This window comes from Sceloporus occidentalis, unplaced genomic scaffold (genome assembly GCF_023333645.1).
Source record: "Sceloporus occidentalis isolate IW3139 unplaced genomic scaffold, rSceOcc1.0.p SCAF_1, whole genome shotgun sequence".
Lineage (NCBI taxonomy): Eukaryota > Metazoa > Chordata > Lepidosauria > Squamata > Phrynosomatidae > Sceloporus > Sceloporus occidentalis.
This window is the reverse complement of record NW_028316981.1, coordinates 10,679,493-10,702,619: the sequence shown is the minus strand read 5'-3', so window position 1 is coordinate 10,702,619 and position 23,127 is coordinate 10,679,493. Positions and strand designations below refer to the sequence as shown.

The 23,127-nt window shown below is 41.9% G+C and overlaps 1 protein-coding gene across 3 annotated transcripts; it reads left to right on the top strand.

Moving 5' to 3' along the window:
* LOC149320703 (uncharacterized) lies at positions 1 to 12,238 on the top strand. Of its 3 annotated transcripts, none has more exons than XM_089503104.1 (5): positions 1 to 121; positions 1,124 to 1,208; positions 5,458 to 5,584; positions 6,748 to 6,849; positions 8,965 to 12,238. In XM_089503104.1, the coding sequence occupies exons 2-5, from the start codon at positions 1,125 to 1,127 to the stop codon at positions 11,685 to 11,687; spliced, it is 3,036 nt and encodes a 1,011-aa protein (XP_089359230.1). In that variant the 5' UTR covers positions 1 to 121; position 1,124; the 3' UTR covers positions 11,688 to 12,238. The 3 variants fall into 3 exon arrangements, with proteins under 3 accessions (XP_089359230.1, XP_089359229.1, XP_089359231.1); XM_089503103.1 differs by having other exon boundaries at positions 8,962 to 12,238; XM_089503105.1 differs by lacking the exons at positions 1 to 121; positions 1,124 to 1,208 and adding an exon at positions 2,968 to 3,028 and having other exon boundaries at positions 8,962 to 12,238.
* The last annotated feature ends 10,889 nt before the right edge of the window (positions 12,239 to 23,127 follow it).

The window sequence follows — 23,127 nt, the reverse complement described above, 5'->3', positions numbered from 1 at the left end:
TCTTCCCCTGATCCTTGGAGCAGCAGCAGCAGCAGCAGCAGCAGCAGGAAGGGCAGAAGTTCATCTGGGGAGCCCCATTCCTACCCAGCTCCCCAATATTCATTGGTCATTGGGGCTCCAGGTAACTTTTTATAGGCAGAGGAGCCTTGCAAGAGAAGGAGGTGGTGGCCACGTGGCTCTGTACTGCAGTTCCCATTTTTTTATGGAGCCCTCTGGGATCTGCACTAGTAATATATCAGCATAATATATATATATGACATTATATTTATTATATTTATATTCTATAAAATGTATATTTATAATATATTTATAAATATAAATATATATTGTTTTATATTATATTTATATTACTATAATACAGCAACAATAACAAATGGCACTTAAAAGTGGTTGTCACACTATTATTTCGACACAGGGGTATTAAACTAATATATGTATGTGTATATATATATATAGTTATATAGTTATATTAGTAATACATTAGTATATATATTATATTTTATAAATATAAATATATATTGTTTTATATTATATTTATATTAGTATAATACAACAGCAATTACAAATGGCACTTTTAAGGGCTGCAGCTCCATCCCTGGGACTTGTAGTTCAGGGAGGGATAATTTAGAGTTCTTAGGGTGCATCTACACTGCAGAAATAATGCAGTTTGACACCACTTTAAGTGCTGTAGCTCCATTACTATGGGATCCTGGGATTTGTCGTTTTCCAAGGTCTGCAGAAATGATCCATGTTGAGACTGCCTTGGGTTAATGCCAGGTAATTATGGAAACTGTAGTTTTGTGAGAGGCGTTTAGCCTTCTCTTCCAGAGAGCTCTGGTGCCACTACAAAGTACAGTTCCCAGGATTTCTTAGCACTGCGCCAGGGGAGTTAAACCAGTCTCAAACTGGATTATTTCTGCAGTGTGTTTTGGCCCTTGCTGATGAGAATTTCTGGGAGGTGTAGTCCCGCAAAAAGAAAAAAAATTCCCAAGATCTGAGCCTTTCCATTCCTTTCCTATGCTCCATTGCCAAAGCTTCTGCTGCTGGGAGAGGGGAGGAAGCAATGGTTTGTGAGGCTGAGAGGATGCTGATATGATAGTTAGATTTTTCCTTATCTCTGCAGAATGGCAGGTCGAACCAGATCGTCCCGAAGAGGAAGGCAGAAGAAAGGAGAGAAAAGAAAAAGCTCGGAAGCAAAACCAGCTCAGGTTAGAAATTGTAGATAAATGTAAGGAGGTACAGTGGACCCTTGTTATACCCTGAGGTTTGGTTCCAAGATCCCCCATGTATAACAAAATCCGTGTATGCTCAAGTCCCATTAAATATAATGACATAGCAAAATGGTGTCCTTTATAAAAAATGGAAAATCAAGGTTTGATATTTGAAATTTATACTTTTTTTAACACTTTAAAACCGTGTATGCTTGAATCCGTGTATTAAAAATCCGTGTATAAGAAGGGCCGACTGTATAGGATAGAATAATAGAGATAGAATACGAAAATGGGTGATTTCAAGAGAGTTCTGGAATGAAGGATGGAGAGGACAGCAGACAAAAGTATTAGGGGCTATACAGACCGGCCATTAAGGCCAGCCTACGGTCAGGTTCGGGGCGTGGAATTTGTATGATGCATGCCCTGACTTTGCCTCCAGACTGATGTGACGCTGCGCGCTGTGCCACATGGTGCATGCTGTTCCTCTAACACAGCACCAAAGGAGCCCCAAAAAGACACAGTGCCAGTGGCTATGGTGCCCTTTCCGGCGTACAAAAAGTAGCCACTTTCTCCAGCTCCTTTTTGCGCCATGGAAAGGCGAAATTGGGACCGCAGCATGTAGTTGCCATGGCCCCGATCCAGCACTAAAAGGGGTGGTCTGTACAGCCCCTTAAAGAAAAACAGGGTAAACTTCCCAGATCCTTTTTTAGAATGACGGAAGATCTATCAGTAATAGAGGCATGGAGGTATTTGTATAACCAGGAAAAGACTTATACCTTTTATTCCGAAAGGCTTGAGTCCCTGTCGAGGATAGATTTATTCTTGATTTCTAAAATACTAACTAAAAATTTGAGAGACATGGAGATTCAAAATAGAATTATGTCGAACCACAACCCAATTTTGTCGTTGAAGTTGAAGGAACCTCAGAAGATGTTGAGTTGGAAATTGAATGAGGAGTTGCTGAAGCACGAGAAAGTGGTGAACAAAGCAAAAGAAACAATTTTAAAAATGTTTAAAAGAAATTATATATCAAGAAGTGAAATTAGCAACTGTTTGGGGTGCCAGCAAAACAGTTCCCAGAGGTTTTTTTACTCCAAAAAATATAATTCGGCAGAAGGCGAGAAAACAGAAAATGATGGAAATTTCTAATGCACTAAAAGGAAAAAGAAGAGGATCTGAAAAGACATCCAGGAAATAAAAAGGTAACTGAAGAGGCAAAATTGTTGCAGAAGCCATAGTGTTACCACATATGGATTTTAATAAATTTTGGAGTGTGTGTGTGGAGTTCCTTCATGACCCAAACTGACTTGCCAGGCCAGCAGCCATAATCCTGGAAGCAGTGGGTCAGGTAGGCAGATGAGTCAATCTCACAAGACCCCTGAGAAGCAACACTTTGGAAATTCCCCACAGAGAGGTTTGGGAGTTGCTAAAAGAAAAACCATCAAGAATAAAATCTTTTTGGTTTAGGTCTCACACTTGATGAGCCAGTCATTAACTTAACTCCTCTACCTTCTCCCCCTGATTGTTGTCAGACCACTTTGCCTCAACAAGACAAAGCAAAGCCTTTGTTTACAAAGCCCAAGCAACCAAACACCTTTTGTTCTCACCATCAAGCACCTTTGGCAGAAGCAAGATTTGGCCTATAAGTATCATCAGATTTGCCTGTTCACTGGGCCAGTCTGGATTTCAGGGGCAAGCTCTGTCCCTTTGAACCCTGACCTGGCTCCTGACTCCTGGTTCCTGCCCAGTCATTCTATGGCTGAGCCTCATGCCATCATCATCATATTCCATTTGGACTCCTGAAGAAGCCTACTGGAGTAAGTATAGCCCTAGTACTGCCTTGATCTATTCCCTATTTCCACTCTTGATTTCCCGAGCCTTGTATGAGTGTGTGTATGCTAGTGAATTGTATGTGTTTTTCCCCTTATAAATAAATTGGATATTAATTTTAGAAGTCTGTCTCAGCTCCATTTATTGGACTCCCCTGGTCTACTCCGTATACACAACGGGAGGAGATTCTTCAGGGCCGTCGTAGCAGGCCCTCCTCTTGCAATATTTGAGCTAATAACAATACTAATAAATTCCCCGAAACGGACCCTTGGCTAATAGGAGAGAGAAGTAATAAGTGAAATGGGAAAAAAAACTGAAAATAGTAAAACAAGATAACTTTGAGCACGCAAACAAGCCTGGGAAGTTGCTCGCCCACAGATTGAGAAAAGAAAGAGAAAAGAGATACATCACAGAAATAAAAGATAGAAAAGTGATATATACTTCACAAGACAATATTATGGAAAAAAATTTATGAATTTTATTCTGGGTTGTATCAAGAACAATCCATAGATAGTTTTGTTTTGAGTAAATATTTAGATAGTAAAGAGATTTGGAAAATAACGGAAGAACAGAAAGAGGAGTTAGACAAACCTACAACAAAAATGGAGGTAATGGAGGCTATCAAACAATGTAAATCAGGGGAATTGCCAGGGCCTGATGGCCTTATAGCGACATATTACAAAATTTTTGTAGAGGAGTTATGGAGACCAGAGTTAGAATCCTAGTTTGGCCGTGAAACCCACTGGGAGACCTTGGGCAAGTTACACACTCTCAGCCTCAGAGAATGGCAATGGCAACTCATAATTATGAGAACCCTGCACTGAAGAAACATGCCAAGAAAACTCCAGGATAGGTTTGCCTTAAGGTTGCCATCAGTTGGAAATGACTTGAAGTTGCACGACAGCAAATTAATGAGAGACCTCCAAGTCACCTTGCCCTTGCCAGGCCTTGCAGACTGGGCTGGGGCTTCATTGATCGAGTCTATCCATCTGTAAATCAGAGACATAGCCATGTTAGTATGTAGAGAGATCTTGTAGAACCTTTGAGGCTAACTGAAATAAAGAAGTTGGTGGCATGAGCTTTCATAGTCTTCAGTCTACTTCCTCAGATGCATCAGTCTCAAAGGTGCTACAAGATCTCTCTACATACTGATTCTACAGACTAACACAGCTATATCTTTGAATAACTATGTTAATCTAGGATAGATTGGGCTGTGCATTTGCACAGTTAAAGCTAATGTGCCAGTTGTGCCCATTCCTTGAGACACTAGTTCTGGCTACAGTGACACATGTCTTGATTACATCCCGTTTAGACTGCTGTATCACGCTCTACATGGAGCTGCCTTTGGAAACTGTTCAGAAACTTGTCTAGAATGCTGTGTCCAGAATGCTGACCTGTCAGCTCACACTCAAAAAGAGACAGCCTTGGAGGCAGAGGAACTGACTTAGGGCTGAGTGTTGCTTGAAAAGGATTCATAGTTTATTTGCAGAGAAGCAGAATATGCCCGGGTGCTGCCTCAGAATGAGGGATGAAAATGCTGTGTTCAGGGGTTACAGATATAGGGCTGCAGAAGTTTCTTATCAGTGGCCAAACTAATCTTTGACCAGGACATGCCAGTCTAGCCTAATCCTTAAGCAAAAGAAGCACTGGGGTCATTTATAGGAAGCAGATAACTCCTTTGTGATGGAAAAAAATCATTCTCTTTCCCCCTCCTTAGATAGATAGGGAAAATGCAGGCCTATGACTAACATTTTCAATTTCTTTCTCCTGTTTGCCTGATGAAGAAACCAGTATGCCTTTGAAAGCTTGCAACATGTAATTGTGCATTTTGGTTGGCCCAATAAAGGTATCATAGTTTGGATGTTATTGGATTTGTATATATATACTCATAAGTCTAGATATTTAGGTCAAAAAATTGAAACCCAAAACACCTGAGTTGATGTATCCATGGATCAATGCAGGTACTGGTAATTTAACACTCATGTTTGAAAAAGGGAACCATCCCCTGGTGAAAAGAAACAGTGTAATTTGTCCTGGCAGCACTGGCCTCCCTCTGTTCTCTCATTCATCCAGCCTTTAAAGTGAGCACAAAGTTATGTCTGCTGGGATTTTATAAGGTTTTTTGGCATTGTTTTCCTTTGCTTTATCATTGAGATCCTTTGTTACATGCCCCTAAGTTTTACCCTAGACTTATCCATGGGTCATATCAAAATCCATAATTTTGGTCCCAAAACATGCCCTAGACTTATACGTGAGATCGGCTTATACATGAGTCCAGTATATACAATAAATATATAAATAATAAGATTGCCTGGCTCACCTCTTCCCCTTCATCCGAGGAGGCCTTCTCCAGGTAAGACTTGACAGGAGGTAACAGAGACTGAGCAAGGGCGTTGTTGATTTTTTGCTCTTACAGGGTCCAGCGACCTTTGAGGATGTGGCTGTCTATTTCACGGAAGAGGAATGGGCTCTTCTGGACCTGAACCAAAGACTCTTGTACACGGCGACCATGATGGAGAATTATGAGAATGTGGCCTCATTGGGTAAGGCAGTGGTTCTCAAGCCGTGGGGCAGGGCAAGATGTGGAGGCTCTACTCATTCCTCCTCTTCCCAATCTTTTTTATTATATTAACATTGTGAAACATTATTCTATGTATTAGAAAGCTTGATCAGTGATGTTTTAATGCTTTCTAACATTAACAATCCAATATTATTAGGCTTTGATATGTTTTATGTCTTTCAATAAAACACCAAGGTTTTTTTTACTGCTTATACCTGTTGAATCTCATTATGTGTAGATTATATGTAATAAAACTACAAAGTGCTGTTCTTTTAGAAGAACAAATGTTAACCAAAGGATTTGTTTCCGAACAGCCAAAATTTCTTGCTCTATAAAATAAAGGGGTTAAAAAGAAGTAGCTGATGCTGGATGCCAGTCTAATAAGGACTGCCAATATATTGTTCAAGTTGAAATGTTTAAGTTCAAACAATCATGGTTGTTCCAGGAAGAGGATTGGAAAATAGTAATACTAGTCATACTTCTTTTTAATAAATGAATAATCAATTTAAAAAAATAATTTAAAAAATGCTGTGGGTTAAAGTAAACCAACCCAGCTTAATCCAGCTGATCCTGAACCAAAGGACTACCTAAAGCCACAGAGAGAAAAGCAAATTTGAAAGATGGACTTTTGGTTCATAGGAAAGAGCTAGGGCCACTCTGTTGGTGGGGTTTCTAAACTGATCCTCATAGTGAAAGGTTCCCAGACCTTTCACCATTTTGGTGGCCCTCAGTTGCCCTCCAGAAGAAATATGTCGTACAGTTGGTCTTCCGCATTTCCGGCTTTGTCTGTTTATTATTATTACTATTATACTTTATTTATGTAGCGCTGTAGATTTACACAGTGCTGTCCATACAAACAATAAAATCGATAAAAATGAAACCTGCCAATGGCATACATTCTACAAAATACCTATAAAAAATAATAATACAAGATAGAATTAGATAAAAATAATCAGACAACAAATGAAAAAGGTCAAGTGCTGTGCCTCTAACGCTAGAGAATGTGGAGGGTCCATTGTAATTCAAATTACAATAAAACTATTCCACCTATCCATTAGGCAGAATGTGCTGAATTTTCATGTACAGTGTGTTCCTTCTAATGATTCCCTGTTCTCTCTCTTTTTTTCCGCCACATGGGAATGCCAGCTCCCAAACCTGATCTTGTTTCCCAGCTAGAGGAAGAGCCATGGCCTCCTGATCTTCAGGCGTCAGATGGAGCAGAGGCCACTGATTCACAGAACAGCTCAGGTCAGGGTCAAGCATAGACTTCATTTGGGTTTCTCTCTGGACGACAATTCTGGAGACCAGGGTTCAATTTTCAGCTTGGCCATGAAACTCACTGGGTGAGCTTAATTCACACTCTCTCAGGAAAAGGCAATGGCATACTTCCTCCCAACAGACCTTGCCAAGAAAACCCCAGGATAGGGTTGCCATAAGTCGGAAATGACTTGAAGGCACACAACACACACATACACTCTCTCTGGCTGAGAAATGGTGGAGCAATATGTTCAGTCACATCACTCTGAAAGACAGGAAATGTACCATATGTTGGCTCTCCCTTATCTGAAATGTTTGGGACCAGAAGTGTTTTGAAATTTGGGGCAGGGGGGTAGGTGGACTTCAGAATACCTATATTTGTCTGTAGGTACACAATACAATATCTTGGAGATGGGACTCAAGTCTAAGCACAAAAATTAATTTAAGTCTCATATATACCTTCTACACAGAGCCTGAAGATAATTTTATAAACAGCAGTTTTGTCCATTGAATCATTTTGTCCATGGAACAAAGTTTATATATGCTGAACCATCAGAAACAAAAATGTCACTATCTCAGCTGCCCATGAAAAAAAGTGTTGGCTTTTAGAGTATTTCAGATTTCTGAATTCTGTATAAGGAAGATTCAACCTGTATAATGTTGAAATGCTCTTCCTCATTTTGAAAAGAGAGCATTGGCTTCAATAGACTTCTGAGCCCTATCCAGTAATTCTCCTCTTATCCTCTTATCCTACTACACCACGGTGGCTGAGAAAGTGTCATCTTGACTTTCTGATGCAAACTTAGTTTCATACATAAAATCATTACAAATATTATGTGGAAAATTACCTTCAGGATATGTTTATAAGGTGTATACAAAAGATAAAATGAATTTTATGTTTAAACGTGAGTCCCATCTCCAAGATATTTCATTATGTATATGCAAATACATCCAGCCTTTCTTATTTACAGGATATTTTTATCCATGGATTCAAGCATTCCCAAAAAGTATAAATTCCAAAGAGCAAGTCTTGGGCCTGTTACAGACTGCCAAAATAAAGCTGCTTCGGGTCTCTTTGGAGGTATGCTGTTTAAATGATGCATGGGTCCTAAGATTCTGGAGATCGCACCAAAGCCACACTCCATTCCTTAGCACTGGAGTGCAGCTTTGGTGCAGCTTCTGAATTCTTAGGATTCATGCATCATTTAAACAGCATACCTCCAAAGAGACCCGAAGCAGCTTTATTTTGGCAGCCTGTAACAGGCCTTGATTTTTCATTTTATATAAGGGACAACATTTTACTATGCCACTGTATTTAATGGGACTCGAGTATCCATGGATTTTGTTATCCACAAGGGATCCTGGAACCAAACTCCAGCAGATACCAAGGGCCCACTGAATTCCAAAATCCACAACAATCTGAAATCCAAAACACTCCAGGTCCCAAGCATTTCAGATAAGGGAGACTTGACATGTAGTTTAATTTAACTTTTAATGTGGATTTTTTTGGTATGTTTTAATTATTGTGTATTTAATTTGTAGGCCACCTTGCGTTGAGGTTTTTGGGAAAAGGTGGAGTAATGATTATAATAACAATAGTAGAGCCAGTGTTGGACTAGGGCCCTGAGAGACCAAGAGTCGAATTCTGGTTCAGCCATGGAAACCCACTGGGTGTCTTTGGGCCAGTCACCTTCTCTCAGCTTCAGAGGAAGGCAGTGGCAAATTTTGTCAAAATAAATCTTGCCAAGGAAACTTTAGGATAGGGTTGCCATGAGTCATACTTCACTTGAAGGCACACAACAACTACAGCAACAACAGTGAGTATTGGGTATCTCTGTCTGCTCAACCCACTTGAACTTTCTCCCTGAGTAGTCCTCTCAGCAACCTGGGACCAGAGAAAGAGGGGAAGAAGTGCCCACTGTGGAAAGAAGAGCAATTTTCACTGTGGGCATCTTGCCAAAGCTGCCCTCTTTCCATAGTGAAGGTAGCACTGTCTAATTTGGGAAATGGGCACAAGACGAGAGATGGAACTGTTACTGTTCTGTGTTTATATAACATTTAGTCTACTTTCTGATGTTCCCCCTTTCTTCTTCTCTCCTCCAGCAGGGAATTCTAGGAAAACACACATCTGTCCTGAGTGTAGGCGAGCTTTTACCCTCAGATTGTCTCTTGTTGCACACCAGAGACGCCATACAAGAGAGAAGTCCTCTGATTGTGGGGAAAGTCCAGAAGTCAGAAGCCCTCAAGAGCCTCAGAAAAGAAGAAGACCCCACAGCTGCTCTAAGTGTGAAAAATCATTTACTCATCCCTCTATCCTTTTGATTCACCAGAAAATCCATAAGAAATATACATCATATCGTTGCTCAGAATGTAGAATGTCCTTTCCTCGAGTCTCAGATTTTGTGAGTCATTCAAGAGTCCATACAAAAAGTAGGCTTTACAGATGTTGGGAGTGTGGGAAACGTTTTGCTAAGGGAACACACCTTGTCATCCATCAAAGAAGCCACACTAGAGAGAAATCTTACAAATGTCTGAAGTGTGGGAAATGGTTTTCTCAGAACTCACAGCTTTGTAAGCACCAAAGAGCCCATGCAGGAGAAAAATCCTACAAATGCCACGTGTGTGGGCTGTGTTTTTCTGGATGGCAACAAATTGTGAACCATAAGCTGATTCATAATGGAAAAAGGCCCTATCCATGCCCAGAGTGTGGCAAGTCATTTGGTTTATGGTCAGTCCTTGTGATCCATAAGAGAATTCACACAGTAGAGAAATTCCCTAAATCCCAGCAGCGTGGGAAAGGTTTTCCTCAGAAAGTACAACTTAGGAGTCACAAGAGAGTTCAGAGAAGAAAAAGAGTCCATAAATGCTTGGAGTGTGGAAAATCATTTGCTGAGATGTCCTCCCTAGCAACCCATCAGAAAACCCACAGAGGAGAGAGACCATACAAGTGTTTGACATGTGGGAAAAGTTTTACGGATAAAAAGAGTCTTGTGCAACATGAGAAAATCCACACAGGAGTGAAGCCTCATGAATGGTCCAAGTGCAAAAAACGTTTTCTTCGACGTTCAGGGCTTGTGGAGCACCAGAAGGTGCACACAGGAGAGAGACCCCATAAATGCATGGAATGTGAAAAAAGTTTTGTTCGGCAAGCACAACTTGTAGTTCATCAGAGGGTTCATACGGGAGAGAGACCATACAAGTGTGCGCAGTGTGACAAATGTTTTATGATGAAGCAGCACCTTAAGGCACACCAGGTGCTCCACACTGGAGAAAGGCCATACAAATGCTTGGAGTGTGGGAAGTGCTTTGCTCAGGCAAGCTGTTTTAATGCACACCGAAAAATCCACACAAAAGAGAGGCCTTACAAATGTGAGGAATGTGGGAAATGCTTTGCTGATAGTTCATACTTGATTATTCATAAGAGAATCCACACTGGAGAGAAACCGCACAAGTGTCCGGATTGTGGAGAAACATTTGCTTATAAGTGCCGACTTGAGTTTCATAAAAAAATTCATACAGGAGAGAGACCCCATAAATGTTTTGAATGTGGGAAAGGTTTTAACACGAAAAGCAGTATGTTGAGGCATCAGGCCATTCACACAGGAGAAAAGCCCCATAAATGCTTGGATTGTGGTAAATGTTTTGTTGCACATTCAAAACTTCGAAGTCATCAAGTGATTCATACAGGAGTAAAAGCCTCTCAGAGGATGGAAGTAAAAGCCCATAAATGTTTTGAGTGTGGGAAATGTTTCCGCTGGCCTTCAGTCCTTCTGAAACATCAGAAAACTCACAGAGAAGAGCCCCACAAGTGTTTGGATTGTGGCAGATGTTTCTCCTACAAATCCTATCTTCTGCAACATCAGAGAACTCACACTGGGGAGAAACCCTATCAGTGCTCAGAATGTGGAAAATGTTTCCAAAGAAAATGTCATCTTCAGAGGCATCAGATGGTCCACACTGGAGAAAGACTGTATAAATATGTGGAATCTCGCAGGGGTTTTCCTATGAAGTCGGCTCTTGTAGTCCACCAGACAACCCATACAGGAGAGAGACCCTATGAGTGCGAGGAGTGTGGGAGATCCTTTCCTCAAAAGCAATCCCTTCAGCGTCATCAGAGAATCCACACAGGAGAAAAACCGTACAGATGCTTTGAATGTGGGAAATCTTTTCTTACTAGAGCACACCTTATTAGTCACAATAAAATCCACATAGGAGAGAAACCTTACAAATGTTTGGACTGTGGAAGATCATTTTCGTCTCTGTATAGCTTTAAAGGGCACCAGAGGCTCCATACTGGAGAAAGACCCTATAAATGCTTGGTGTGTGGGAAATGTTTTGCCCGGAGCGACAGTTTTTGTAACCATAAAAAAACCCATTCTAATAATCAGAAGCCCTACATGTGTATGGAATGTGGCAGACATTTTGCTTCTGAATCACTGTTAATAATCCATCAGAGAATCCACAGAGGAGAAAAGCCCTTCTTATGCACGGAGTGTGGGAAATATTTTTCCCAAAAAGTATGCCTTGAGAGACACCAGAGAAGTCATACAGGAGAGAAACCCTATAAGTGCCTGGATTGTGGTAAATGTTTTTCCATTAGTTCAACGCTTCAATTACACAACAGAATTCACACAGGAGAGAAACCATATAAATGTTTGGAGTGTGGCAAATGTTTTGTCAGCAATTCAATCCTTCGAGAACACCAGAGGATCCATAAAGGAGAGAAACCCTATGAATGCTTGGAATGTGGCAAATGTTTCACACAAAAATCAACTTTTGTGAGACACCAGAAAAGGCACACTGGAGAAAAAAAAACCATAAATGTTTGAAGTGTGGGAAACACTTTGCCAAAATGGCAGGCCTTCATAGACACCAGAAGATCCACAGGAGAGAAACCCCATAACTGTTTGGAAAGTGGCAGAGGTTTTGCATACAACTCAAGCCTCACAACTACCAGAGCATCCACACTGGAAGAAAACCTTCAGGAAAACAACAACCCTATCAGTTTCCCTGAAGATGCAAAGTTTGCATCAGAAAGCAAAGGTGTCACTTCCGCAGCCACCCTGTGGACAATTTTAGATTTTTTATATTTCAGATTTTGGAGTTCTGGATGAAGGAGACGCAACCAGTACTTTAAAAAAAATTATACGTGGTATTAGGTTCTATTCGAGGAGGAAGGTATGATATAAATGTGATAATATGTAGCCATGATTCCTAGAATGAATGAAGAGGCCATGGAGAAGTGTACCAAAGTGTCTTCTGAATCTGGTTAATGTTTTACTTTTTAAAAATGCTTTTAATAAACATGTCCGGGATCCTGTTGGAGTCTTGCGTGCTTGTATGTGGATGTGCATTGGCAGGAAATAGAATCACAAAGATGCACAATGTCAATATCCAATTGAGGGTTGCTATTGTGTAAACTATGCAGCAAATCCGGCAAAGGATTGATACGTAACAGGAATAAAGGAAATTAGGCACTCTTGTCAATGCGCCGTTATGACCCTTTGCAATTCAGTAACTGGATTTTCTAGTGCCTCTGTTACTACGTTAAGCGCACACAAATTTATGTTGAGTGAAAGGTCATGCAGGATTCTGTCTTAGGTTTTTAAAAGTAGGATCATAGAGTTGGAAGAGACCCCAAGGGCCATCCAGTCCAACCCCCTGCCATGCAGGAACTCACAATCAAAGCGCCCCCCACAGATGGCCATCCTGTATCTGTTTAAAAACCTCCAGACTCCACCACTCACCAAGGGAACGTGTTCAACTGTCAAAGAACTCGTACATTCAGGAGGTTCCGCCTAATGTTGAAGTGGAATCTCTTTTCCTGTAACTTGCATCCATTGTTCTGTGTTCCTAGTTCCTGGAGCAGCAGAAAACAAGCTTGCTCCCTCTTCAATATGACATTATTTGAAATACTTAAACAGGGCTGTTATATCATCCCTTAACCATCTCTTCTTCAGGCTAAACATACCCAGCTCTCTTCATAAGACATGGTTTCCAGACCCTTCACCATTTTAGTCGCCCTCCTTTGGACACGTTCCAGTTTCTCAATGTCCTTTTTGAATTGTGGTGCCCAGAACTGGACACAATATTCCGGGGGGGGGGGGGGGGCTGACCAAAGCAGAATAGAATGGCACTATTACTTCCTTTGATCTAAACACTGTACTTTTATTGATGTAGCCTTAAATTGCATTGGCCTTGTTAGCTGCCGCATCGCACTTTTGACTCATATTCAACTTATGGTCTACTTGGACTCCTAGACCCCTTTCACATGTAGTTTCCTTCAGCCAGGTGACCCCCATCCTATATTTGAGGGGTTATTTTTTTTCTGCCTAAGTGCATATTTCAATGCATTGAATTTCATTTTGTTAGCTTTGGCCCAGCTTTCTAGTCTATTCAAGTCATTTTGAATCTTGATCCTATCCTCTGGGGTATTAGCTGCTACTCCTAATTTGGTGTCATCTGCAAATTTGATAAGTATGCTCCCAATTCTTTCATCTCAGTCATTGGTAAAGATGTTGAATAGCACTGGGCCCAGGACAGAAACTTGTGGTATCCCATATGCTCTTATCATGCTGAAGATATTAAACGTTTAATTCTTTTTAAAAAACTAAAGCCGTTGAATTGTGTTGGATACGACACACCCCAGAAATGATTAATTGAACACATTCAGTTCTTGGGCTCAAATTATACAATCAACCCTCTGTATCCACGGATTGTTTATCCACAGATTCATGCACCCACGGCTTGAAAATATTTTTTAAAATATATAAATTCCAAAAAGCAAACCTTGATTTTGCCATTTTATATAAGGGGGCCATTTGTGTGCCATTGTATTTAATGGAACTTGAGCATCCATGGATTTTGGTATCTACGGGGGTCCTGGAACCAAATACCAGGGTGAAAATGGGAGAATAGTGTCTTTAGATCTGCGTCTGCCTTATTTTTGTTTAATGTGAGGTTGTGGGAGGAGTATTTGAAACTCCACAACAGTGTCTAAGGGGCGTTACAGACCGCCGCTTTGTGGCGGTCTGCCGGCGCTGCTGTTTGCTCCGTGAGGGAGCTGCAGCAGCCAAACCGCACGGCTCCCTCACGGAGCAAAAAAGAAGCTCCAAAATGGAGCTTCTTCCTGCGGCGCACTTATGACGCCGCAAGGCGCCAATGGCGCACTTGCGACATCATATGCGCCACGCGATGTGCGGACACACAGCGTCCGCTATGTCAATATGGTGGCAGCAGTGTGGAATGGCCACCGCCATATTGTACGTATTGACTACATACTAGGGTTAGGGGGGTGCGGAAGCACTGCCCCTTCCTAACCCTAATACGTATTCAATACGTTTTTTATGGCGGTCTGTAACCCGCCTGTGTTTGTGGAAGGGTTTTAAACATATCCCCTCCATCGCCATTATATTTAACTTTACAGTCTTTCATTTAGTTTGGGATGTGTATGAAATTTCCACCTTTCAGATTCCTTGGACTTAGAAGGAATAGTCAAAGCTAAAGGTATCTGGAAGTGGTGGGGCTAATTGCACTGCATGATGATGATGATGATAGTTGTCCCCTGCCTCGAGCCATGGGAAGAGGCGGTTAATTATAATAATAAGGGTGGTGATGCTAATGCTGTGGTCACTATTCTGCTTTGGTCAGGCCTCACCTGGAATATTGTGTCCAGTTCTGCGCATCACAATTCAAAAAGGATGTTGAGAAGCTAGAGTGTGTGCAAAGGAGGGTGACCAAAATGGTGAAGGGTCTGGAAACCATGCCCTGTGAGGAAAGAGTCAGGGAGCTGGGGATGTTTACCCTGGAGAAGAGAAAATTAAGAGGTGATATGATATCCTTGTTTAAGTATTTGAAGGGATGTCATATTGAGGATGGAGCAAGCTTGTTTCCTGTTGCTCCAGAGAGTAGGACACATAGGAATGGATGCAAGCTACAGGAAAAGAGATTCCACTTCAACATTAGAAAAAATGTCCTGACTGTAAGATCTGTTCAACAATGGAACATACTTCCTCCTTCAGAGAGTGGTGAAGTCTCATTCTTTGGAGGCCTTTAAACAGAGGTCAGATGGCCATCTGTTTGGCGTGCTTTGATTGTGATTTCCTGCATTGCAGGGGGTTGGACTGCATAGCCCTTGGAGTTTCCTCCAACTCTATGATTCTATGAGTCAATAAGTACTCATAATGACCACCTGAAATAATAGTCCAGTACTCATACCACTACAGCAGTGGTTCCCAACCTGTGGGTCGGGACCCCTTTGGGGGTCGAATGACCCTTTCATGGGGGTCGCCTAAGACCATTGGAAAACACCTATTGAATTACAGTTATGAAGTAGCAATGAAAATAATTTCATGGGTTTGGGTCACCACAACATGAGGAACTGTATTAAAGGGTTGCGGCATTAGGAAGGTTGGGAACCACTGCACTACAGCATGCTGCCTAGCATAGCCAGTGGTGAGGAATGCTGGGAGCTGCAGTCAATCAACCTCTAGACTCTTTGGTCAGGTTTCCCAGAAGCCTAACGTTCTGCAAGAGGTCACTAGGGATCTCTTTAAACGTTACATTTGGTATTGGGAGGGGTGGTAACAAAATGAAGATTAAAACCTAACCTATACAAAATGAAGGGGGGGGGGAAGTTAAGTATTATGAAATATAAAATATAACTCGGTCTATGAAAATAATATCAAAAGCATTTTTATATAGGTAAGTATTGTTACAAACTCTCAAATCAGCCAGAGCATATTGAAGTTGCACCATCCCAAGAACATACAACCACAGTAAAAAGAACACAGGTCCTGTGGTCTCCAGGAATGCAAGAACCAGTCTCAAATATCACAAAAGTCCTTTAGAAGACAACTGCATGTGAGAAGAAACTTGATGGAGAAGTAAATCCTTTGGTGTCTTGTGAGTCACATCCACCATCATTTCCAGCCAAATGTGTTTCAGTTGAGGGTCTTCCACAGAGACTGCAGTACAAGTGTAAATTCCCACAAACAAATCTTACAACATGCAGAGTAATGTGTAAATTCCCACAAACAAATCTTAGAACACGCAGAGTAATGTATAAATTCCCTCAAACAAATCTTACAGTCTTACATGCAGAGTAGTCAGCATACAGAGTAGTTGCCAATTTCTCTCCCGTTCGTCCACTCTCTGGAAGCTCCAAAGGATTTCATTCCCCATCAGGTTTCTCACAACAATCAGTTGTTTTCTAAAGGATTTTTGTGATATTTGAGACCCATTCTTGCATTACCAGAGACCACAGGACCTAGGTTCTTCTTCTTCTTCTTGTATATTTCTTGGGACAGTATAACATAATTCTTCTCTGGTTCACTTGAGAGGATACTCAACCTGTGTTAGAAATTTGGATTGATGCAAGACATTTTTATGAATGAATACGAAAGCTATTGGAGGCAATTGTAACAAGGCTGAGAATGGCAACCTCTATGCAAAGTATAAATGCTAAATAAACAAATATTGGACTAAATAATCAATAGGAATCCAACAGTGTCAAATTGTTTTGTATTTATGGTGACCCTGTGAATGAGAGACCTCTGGCCAACCCTGTCATCAAATGCTCGGGTCTTGCAAACTGAAGGCAACCATGGCTTCCTTGACCAAGTCCATCCGCCTGTAATAATAATTAATAATAATTTGTTTTATTTATATACCGCTATTCCAAAGATCATAGCGGTGAACAGCAAGTAAGCTAATTAGCAAGTAAGCTAATTTGCCCCCAACAGTCTGGGTACTCATTTTAGTGACCTCAGAAGGATGCAGGCCTGAGTCGAGCTTGGGCCCTTTAGCTGGTCTTGAACTCGCAGCCTTGTGGTCTTGAGTGAATGGCTGCAGTACAAGCATTTAACCACTGCGCCACCAGGGTTTTCCACTTTTCCTACTGGTTTTCATTTTACCAAGCATTACCATCTTTTCTAATAAGCTACGTCAAACTCAGCCGAATCCTCAAAGTCTAGCAAATTCCTCACCTGCCTGAAAAACAATTTCATTGTCCAAAAGGTGGAAGAGGCAACAAGAGGATCAGCTATTTTAGATTTGATCCTAACCAACAAGGATGACTTGGTTAATGGGGTGCAAGTGGTGAGATCTTTAGGTAGGAGTGATCATGTTCTCCTGGAGTTAGTTGTACAGTGAAAGCCAGACATAGTCAGACAGACATTCTAGACTTTAGGAGAACGGATTTTAGTAAACTTAGAGAAATACTGGGGGTGATCCCATGGTCAGAAATACTAAAAGAGAAGGGAGTTCAAGACTGAAGGGAACTGTTCAACAGGGAGATACTGAAGGCACAGTTTAAAATATTTCCAGTGAAGAAGAAAAATGGGAGATGTGTCAAGAAACCAGGATGGATGACTAAGGAACTTTCAACTGAGCTAAGTTTTAAACGGAACATGTATAAGAAATGGGGAAATCACCAAAGGGGAATTCAAACAAATAGTGGACATGTGTAGGGGAAAAGTCAGAAAAGCTAAAGCGCAGATTGAACTCAAGCTTCCTAGAGAGGTTAAGAACAAGAAAAAGGGCTTTATTGGATATGTCTGCAACAAAAGGAAAAAGAGGGAAACAGTAGGGCCACTGCATGGAGAAGATGGCAAAATGGTAACAGGGGACAGAGAAAAGGCAGAATTACTCAACACCTTCTTTGCCTCCATCTTCTCAGAAAAGGAAAAGGGTGTTCAACCTGAGGAAAATGGAGCAGAGGACAGAAGAGGGGAATTTCAGCACATAATAAGTAAAGAGATAGTAGAGGAATATCTGGTTAATCTAAATGAATATACATCTCCAGGACCAGATGAACTGGTCCTGGAGATTTATAAATGTAATATCGGAGCCATTGGCAATAATCTTTGAGAACTCCTGGAGAACAAGAGAAATCCCAGCAGACTGGAGGAGGGCAAACACTTTCCCCATCTTCAGAAAGGGGGGAAAAGAGGATCCCAACAATTATCGTCCAGTCAGTCTGACATCAATACCAGGAAAGATTCTGGAGCAGATCATTAAACAGAGAGTCTGTGAACATCTAGAAGGCAATGCCATAATCACAAAAAGTCAACATGGGTTTCAGAGAAAGAAGTCATGCCAGACAAATCTGATCTCTTTCTTTGATAAAATTACCAGCTTGGTAGATGAAGGGAATGCTGTGGATATAGTATATCTTGATTTCAGTAAGGCCTCTGACGAGGTTTCCCATGACATTCTTGCAAACAAGCTTGTAAAATGTGGACTAGACAAAGTAACTGTTACATGGATTTGTAATTGGTTGACCAGCCGAACGCAAAGGGTGCTCAACAATGGCTCTTTTTCCTCCTGGAGGAAAGTGACCAGTGGGGTCCCACAGGGCTCTGTCCTGGGCCCAGTGCTATTCAACATCTTTATCAATGACCTGGATGACAGAATTAGGAGCATACTTATCAAATTTGCAGATGATACCAAACTAGGAGGAATCGCTAATACCCCAGAGGACAGGATCAAGATTCAAAATGACATGAATAGACTAGAAAGCTGGGCAAAAGCTAACAAAATTAATTTCAACACGGAGAAATGTAAGGTACTGCACTTAGGGCGGAAAAATAAAATGCAGAGATATAGGATGGGGGACACCTGGCTGAATGAGACAACATGTGAAAGGGATCTGGGAGTCCAAGTAGACCACAAGTTGAACATGAGTCAACAGTGCGATGCAGCAGCTAAAAAGGCCAATGCAATTTTAGGCTGCATCAATAAAAGTAGTGTCTAGATCAAGAGAAGTAATAGTGCCATTATATTCTGCTTTGGTCAGGCCCCACCTGGAATATTGTGTCCAGTTCTAGGCACCACAATTCAAAAAGGACATTGAGAAACTGGAGCATGTCCAAAGGAGGGTGACTAAAATGGTGAAGGGTCTGGAACCATGCCCTATGAGGAACGACTTAGGGAGCTGGGGATGTTTAGCCTGGAGAAAAGAAGGTTAAGAGGTGATATGATAGCCCTGTTTAAATACTTAAAGAGATGTCATATTGAGGAGGGAGCTGGCTTGTTTTCTGCTGCTCCAGAGAATAGAATCCAATGGAGCAATGGATGCAAGCTCCAGGAAAAGAGATTCCACCTCAACATTAGGAGGAACTTCCTGACAGTAAGGGCTGTCCGACAGTGGAACACACTCCCTTGGAGGGTGGTGGAGTCTCCTTCTTTGGAGGTCTTTAAGCAGAGGCTGGATGGCCATCTGTCGGGGATGTTTTGATTGAGAGTTCCTGCATGGCAGGGGGTTGGACTGAGTGGCCCTTGCGGTCTCTTCCAACTCTATGATTCTATGATTCTCATGATTTGCCCAAACTACTGCTAAAAGGGTTAAAAAAAACATCCCTCCTGGGGTCGACAGGCCACACACAGACCCTGAGGTCCATAAGCCCATGGCCACAGTCCTATAAGAGGCATTTTACTAAAGTAAATAAAGATATTTTGCATTGTACCCTCCTCTAAATGCTTTGGACCCATGTGCATCCAACATGCACTTTACCCACCTTGATATGGGATTCAGAGACTTGGAACCCTAAAAAGGAACTTTCCCAGTCTCCCAAGGAAATGGGGCTTGGATTTATAGCCATCACCATGTTGTTTTTGTGTGCCTTCAAGTCATTTCCGACTTATGGCAACCCTATCATGCAGTTTTCTGGAGCTGAGATTGTGTGACTCACCCAAGGTGTCATCCAGTGGGTTTGAGTGGAGATTGAAACCTGGTCTCCGGCACTCATAGCACTACATCTCACTGTTCTCAGTGGCACTGTCACATTGTTGTTTCTAACTTTATGATGAAACTATCACACAGTTTTCTTGGCAAGTTTCTTGACATTTTCATCTTCTGAGGCTGAAAGAGTGAGATTTGCCCACGGTCACCCAGTGGGCTTTGTGGCTGAGCCGGGAGTTGAACCCTGGTCTCCAGAGTCCTATCCGACACTCAAACCACTATGCCACACTGCGTGTGACATTCCCCCTTTTTGAGGCACAGGGACAGAAGAGGCCAGATTGTCACATCTGGGAAGAAAATGATCATTCCATTATTCTTTATTTGCAGAACATTTTGCCAATACACTAAAATAGGTATACAGTCTCAAAGCAACCATGCATAATAAAGGCAGCCACCTACGACATCCAACTACTTTAAAACATACGCGCATACACAATTCCTACAGAAGGGCAAACCAGGAGAAGGGAGGGATTGGGAGGAAGAGGGGGAGATGTTGGCTGCATCTGCACTGCAGAAATAACCCAGTTTGATACTGCTTTAAGTAGCCGTGGCTCAATGCTAGGGAATTCTGGGAATGGTAGTTTGTTGGCACCGCAGCAGAGCCGCAACAAGCTACCATTCCCAGAATTCCCTAGCGTTGGGCCACAGCACTTAAAGCGGTGTCAAACTGGATTATCTCTGCAGTGCAGATGCAGCCGTTGTGATAATCAATGAGTGGAAGGACCCGAGCCTCATGATGTCTCAACAAAGTGAATTGACACTTCACCAAGAAAGCCCGAGGCCAAGGCCTTTACACAAACAATATAGTGTTTTCTTTGAAAGGTTGCAGCATTTTCAGAATTTAGTACAGTTGGCCCTTCTTCTACTTGGATTCAAGCATCCACGGTTTTAAAGTGTTCAAAAAAAGTATATATTTCAAATATCAAGCCTTGGTTTTCCATTTTTATGAGGGACACCATTTTGCTATGCCATTATATTTAATGGGACTTGAGCATCCATGGATTTTGTTATCCACGGGGGATCTTGGAACCAAACCCCAGCATATAACAAGGGTCCACTGTATTTCTAGTTGGAGAGCTTTATTTTCTAAAGGTTATCTCAAGGATCACAGTGAGTTTTCCACATTCCCCATTTATTTTTAGTCACTTGCACTTGTATTTTTTAGCATGGCAATCGCCTCCCTCGTAAGGTACTCCGTAGCACCTTTGCTAACATGACTACATTAAGCAACAAAAGAGAAAAGGCAGTGAGGTTAAAATGAGAATTCCCCATAAAACAAGGATCAGCAATATAAACTTGAGTACAAAATAACCTAAAATCTAAAATAAAATACAGAACGTAACAGATTGGATACACTTGCACTGAGAGACATCATACGTGTTAATGTTTTTTTGATGATTTTAGGCTCGTGGGAGGCTAGGACTGGAAAAGGGGAAAACCAAGGGCAAGCTGAGAAAAATAATGACCTGTATTCCCTATCATAAAATCACAGAGTTGGAAGGGACTCCAAGGGTCATCCAGCCCAACCCACTGCCATGCAGGAACTCACAATCAAAGCACCCCAAGAGATGGCAACTCAGCCTGCTTAAAAACATCCAAAGAAGGAATTGAGTTAGGTTAGTTATTTAGTTACTCGGTTACTTAATTAAGTCAGTACTCAAGTCTGTTATTTAGTTACTTATTTAAGTATAACTAAGCAAAATACATTGTAGCATTAGCTTTCGTAGACTTGGTCTTCTTCCTCAGATGCGTGGAGTGTAGACCAAGTCTACGAAAGCTGGTGCTACAACTTCTTTTGCTCAGTTAGTCTCAAAGGTGCTGCAAGATCCTTTTGCATCTAGGGAATTTTAGAAACTGTAGTTTTGTAAGCCTTCGCTGTCAGAGAACTCTGGTGCCACAACAAACTACAATTTCCAGGATTCCCTAGTACAGAGCCAGGGCAGTTAGTGATCTCAAACTAGATTATTTCTGCAGTGTGTTTTGGACCAATGTCTCTGAATTATTTAAGTATACAAAGTAATTTCTCCTGGTCCGTGCTTGACAAAAATGCTGTTCACATATGCTCCGAACACCAACAGTACAGTCCACCTTTTACCCCTGAAGGTGATGTTTAGTAAAGTAGGTGCGATGGGGATTTACAATCGAGAAAACATTGAATCTTAAGAGTTGGAAGGAACCACTAAGGCCACCTAGTCCAACTCCCTGCCATGCAGGAATATACAACTACAAAAGTGTCACAATCATGGCTAAGTAGTGATCATGAATCCAAAACAGTTACCAACAGTTATTCATCTGTAATTGTTTCATATTGATAAGAACTGCTTATGCACGATTGTGACGCTATTGCTATAATCATAATTCCAACCCAAATCTACTTTACCAGCATCAGTTGCATGGGGAAAAGGAGGAGGAACATGGGAAGAATGATGTTTCGGTTAGGTCTGGTGGGAAGTTTCGACCAGGAGAAGTTCAAAGAATCCTAGAAATGGAAAAGACCCCAAGGGTTATCCAGTCCGACCCTCTGCCATGCAGCAAGACACAATCCAAGCACCTGCGACAAAGTGACCAGATGCCCTAACCACAAAGGAGGACAAAGCACCACAAAATGTAGGATATTTGAGAAAAATGGTCGAACCTACCAAATAAAAGCCTTCTGGACAGAGGGTTGAAATGTAGGACATGTCCTGGAAAAGGAGGATATCTAGTCACCCTGCTGACAGATGGCCATCCAGCCTCTCTTTAAAGACCTCTAAGGAAGGAGACTCCATCATTCTCCAAAGGAGTGTATTCCACCCTTGAACAGTTCTCACTGTCAGGAAGTTCCTCCTAATGTTTAGGTAGAATCTCTTTTCCTGTAGCTTGCATCCATTTCTCTGTGTCCTAGGCAGGATACAGACCGCCCAAAAAGGGTGGTCTGCCGCCGCTTCCATTTCTGCTGGCAGGAAGCCTCAGTTACCAAACAACGAGGCTTCCCGGCGGTGGAAAAAGAACCCACAAAAAGTGGGTTCTTTTTGTGTCACGCTTGCGATGCCCGAGTGTGCAAATGGCGCACTCGTGCCGTTGCAAGTGCGATGGGATGCACGGACACTATGCGTCTGGCGCGTCAAAATGGTGGCGCCCGTGTGAACAGGGAGCCGCCATTTTTACACCCCATCACGTGCTGGAGTGAGGCCAGTATGGATGGTGCATCCTCGGCCAACCCCTAGCACATGACGGGGGCGACGCAGAGGCCTATCTAAATCGGGCCCTAGTCTCTGGAGGAGCAGAAATCAAGCATGCTCCATCCTCAGATATTTAAACATGGCTATCATGACACTTCTTAACCTTCTCTTCTGCAAGTTAAACATACCCAGCTTCCTAGGTCTCTCCTCATAAGGTATGGTTTCCAAACCTCTCACTATTTTAGTTGCCCTCCTTTGGACACATTCCGGTTATTTACGGTAGTTAAGTACAACTGCCCCTCCATATCAACAGAATCTGCACCCACAGATTCAACCATCCACAGCGTGAAATGAAATACATATATT

Coding starts and splice junctions, on each gene's coding strand:
- LOC149320703 (XM_089503103.1), top strand. CDS start 1,125: ATGGCAGGTCGAACCAGATCGTCCCGAAGAGGAAGGCAGAAGAAAGGA. Junction 1,209..5,457: donor CGGAAGCAAAACCAGCTCAG/GTTAGAAATTGT, acceptor TTGCTCTTACAG/GGTCCAGCGACCTTTGAGGA. Junction 6,850..8,961: donor TGATTCACAGAACAGCTCAG/GTCAGGGTCAAG, acceptor TCTCTCCTCCAG/CAGGGAATTCTAGGAAAACA.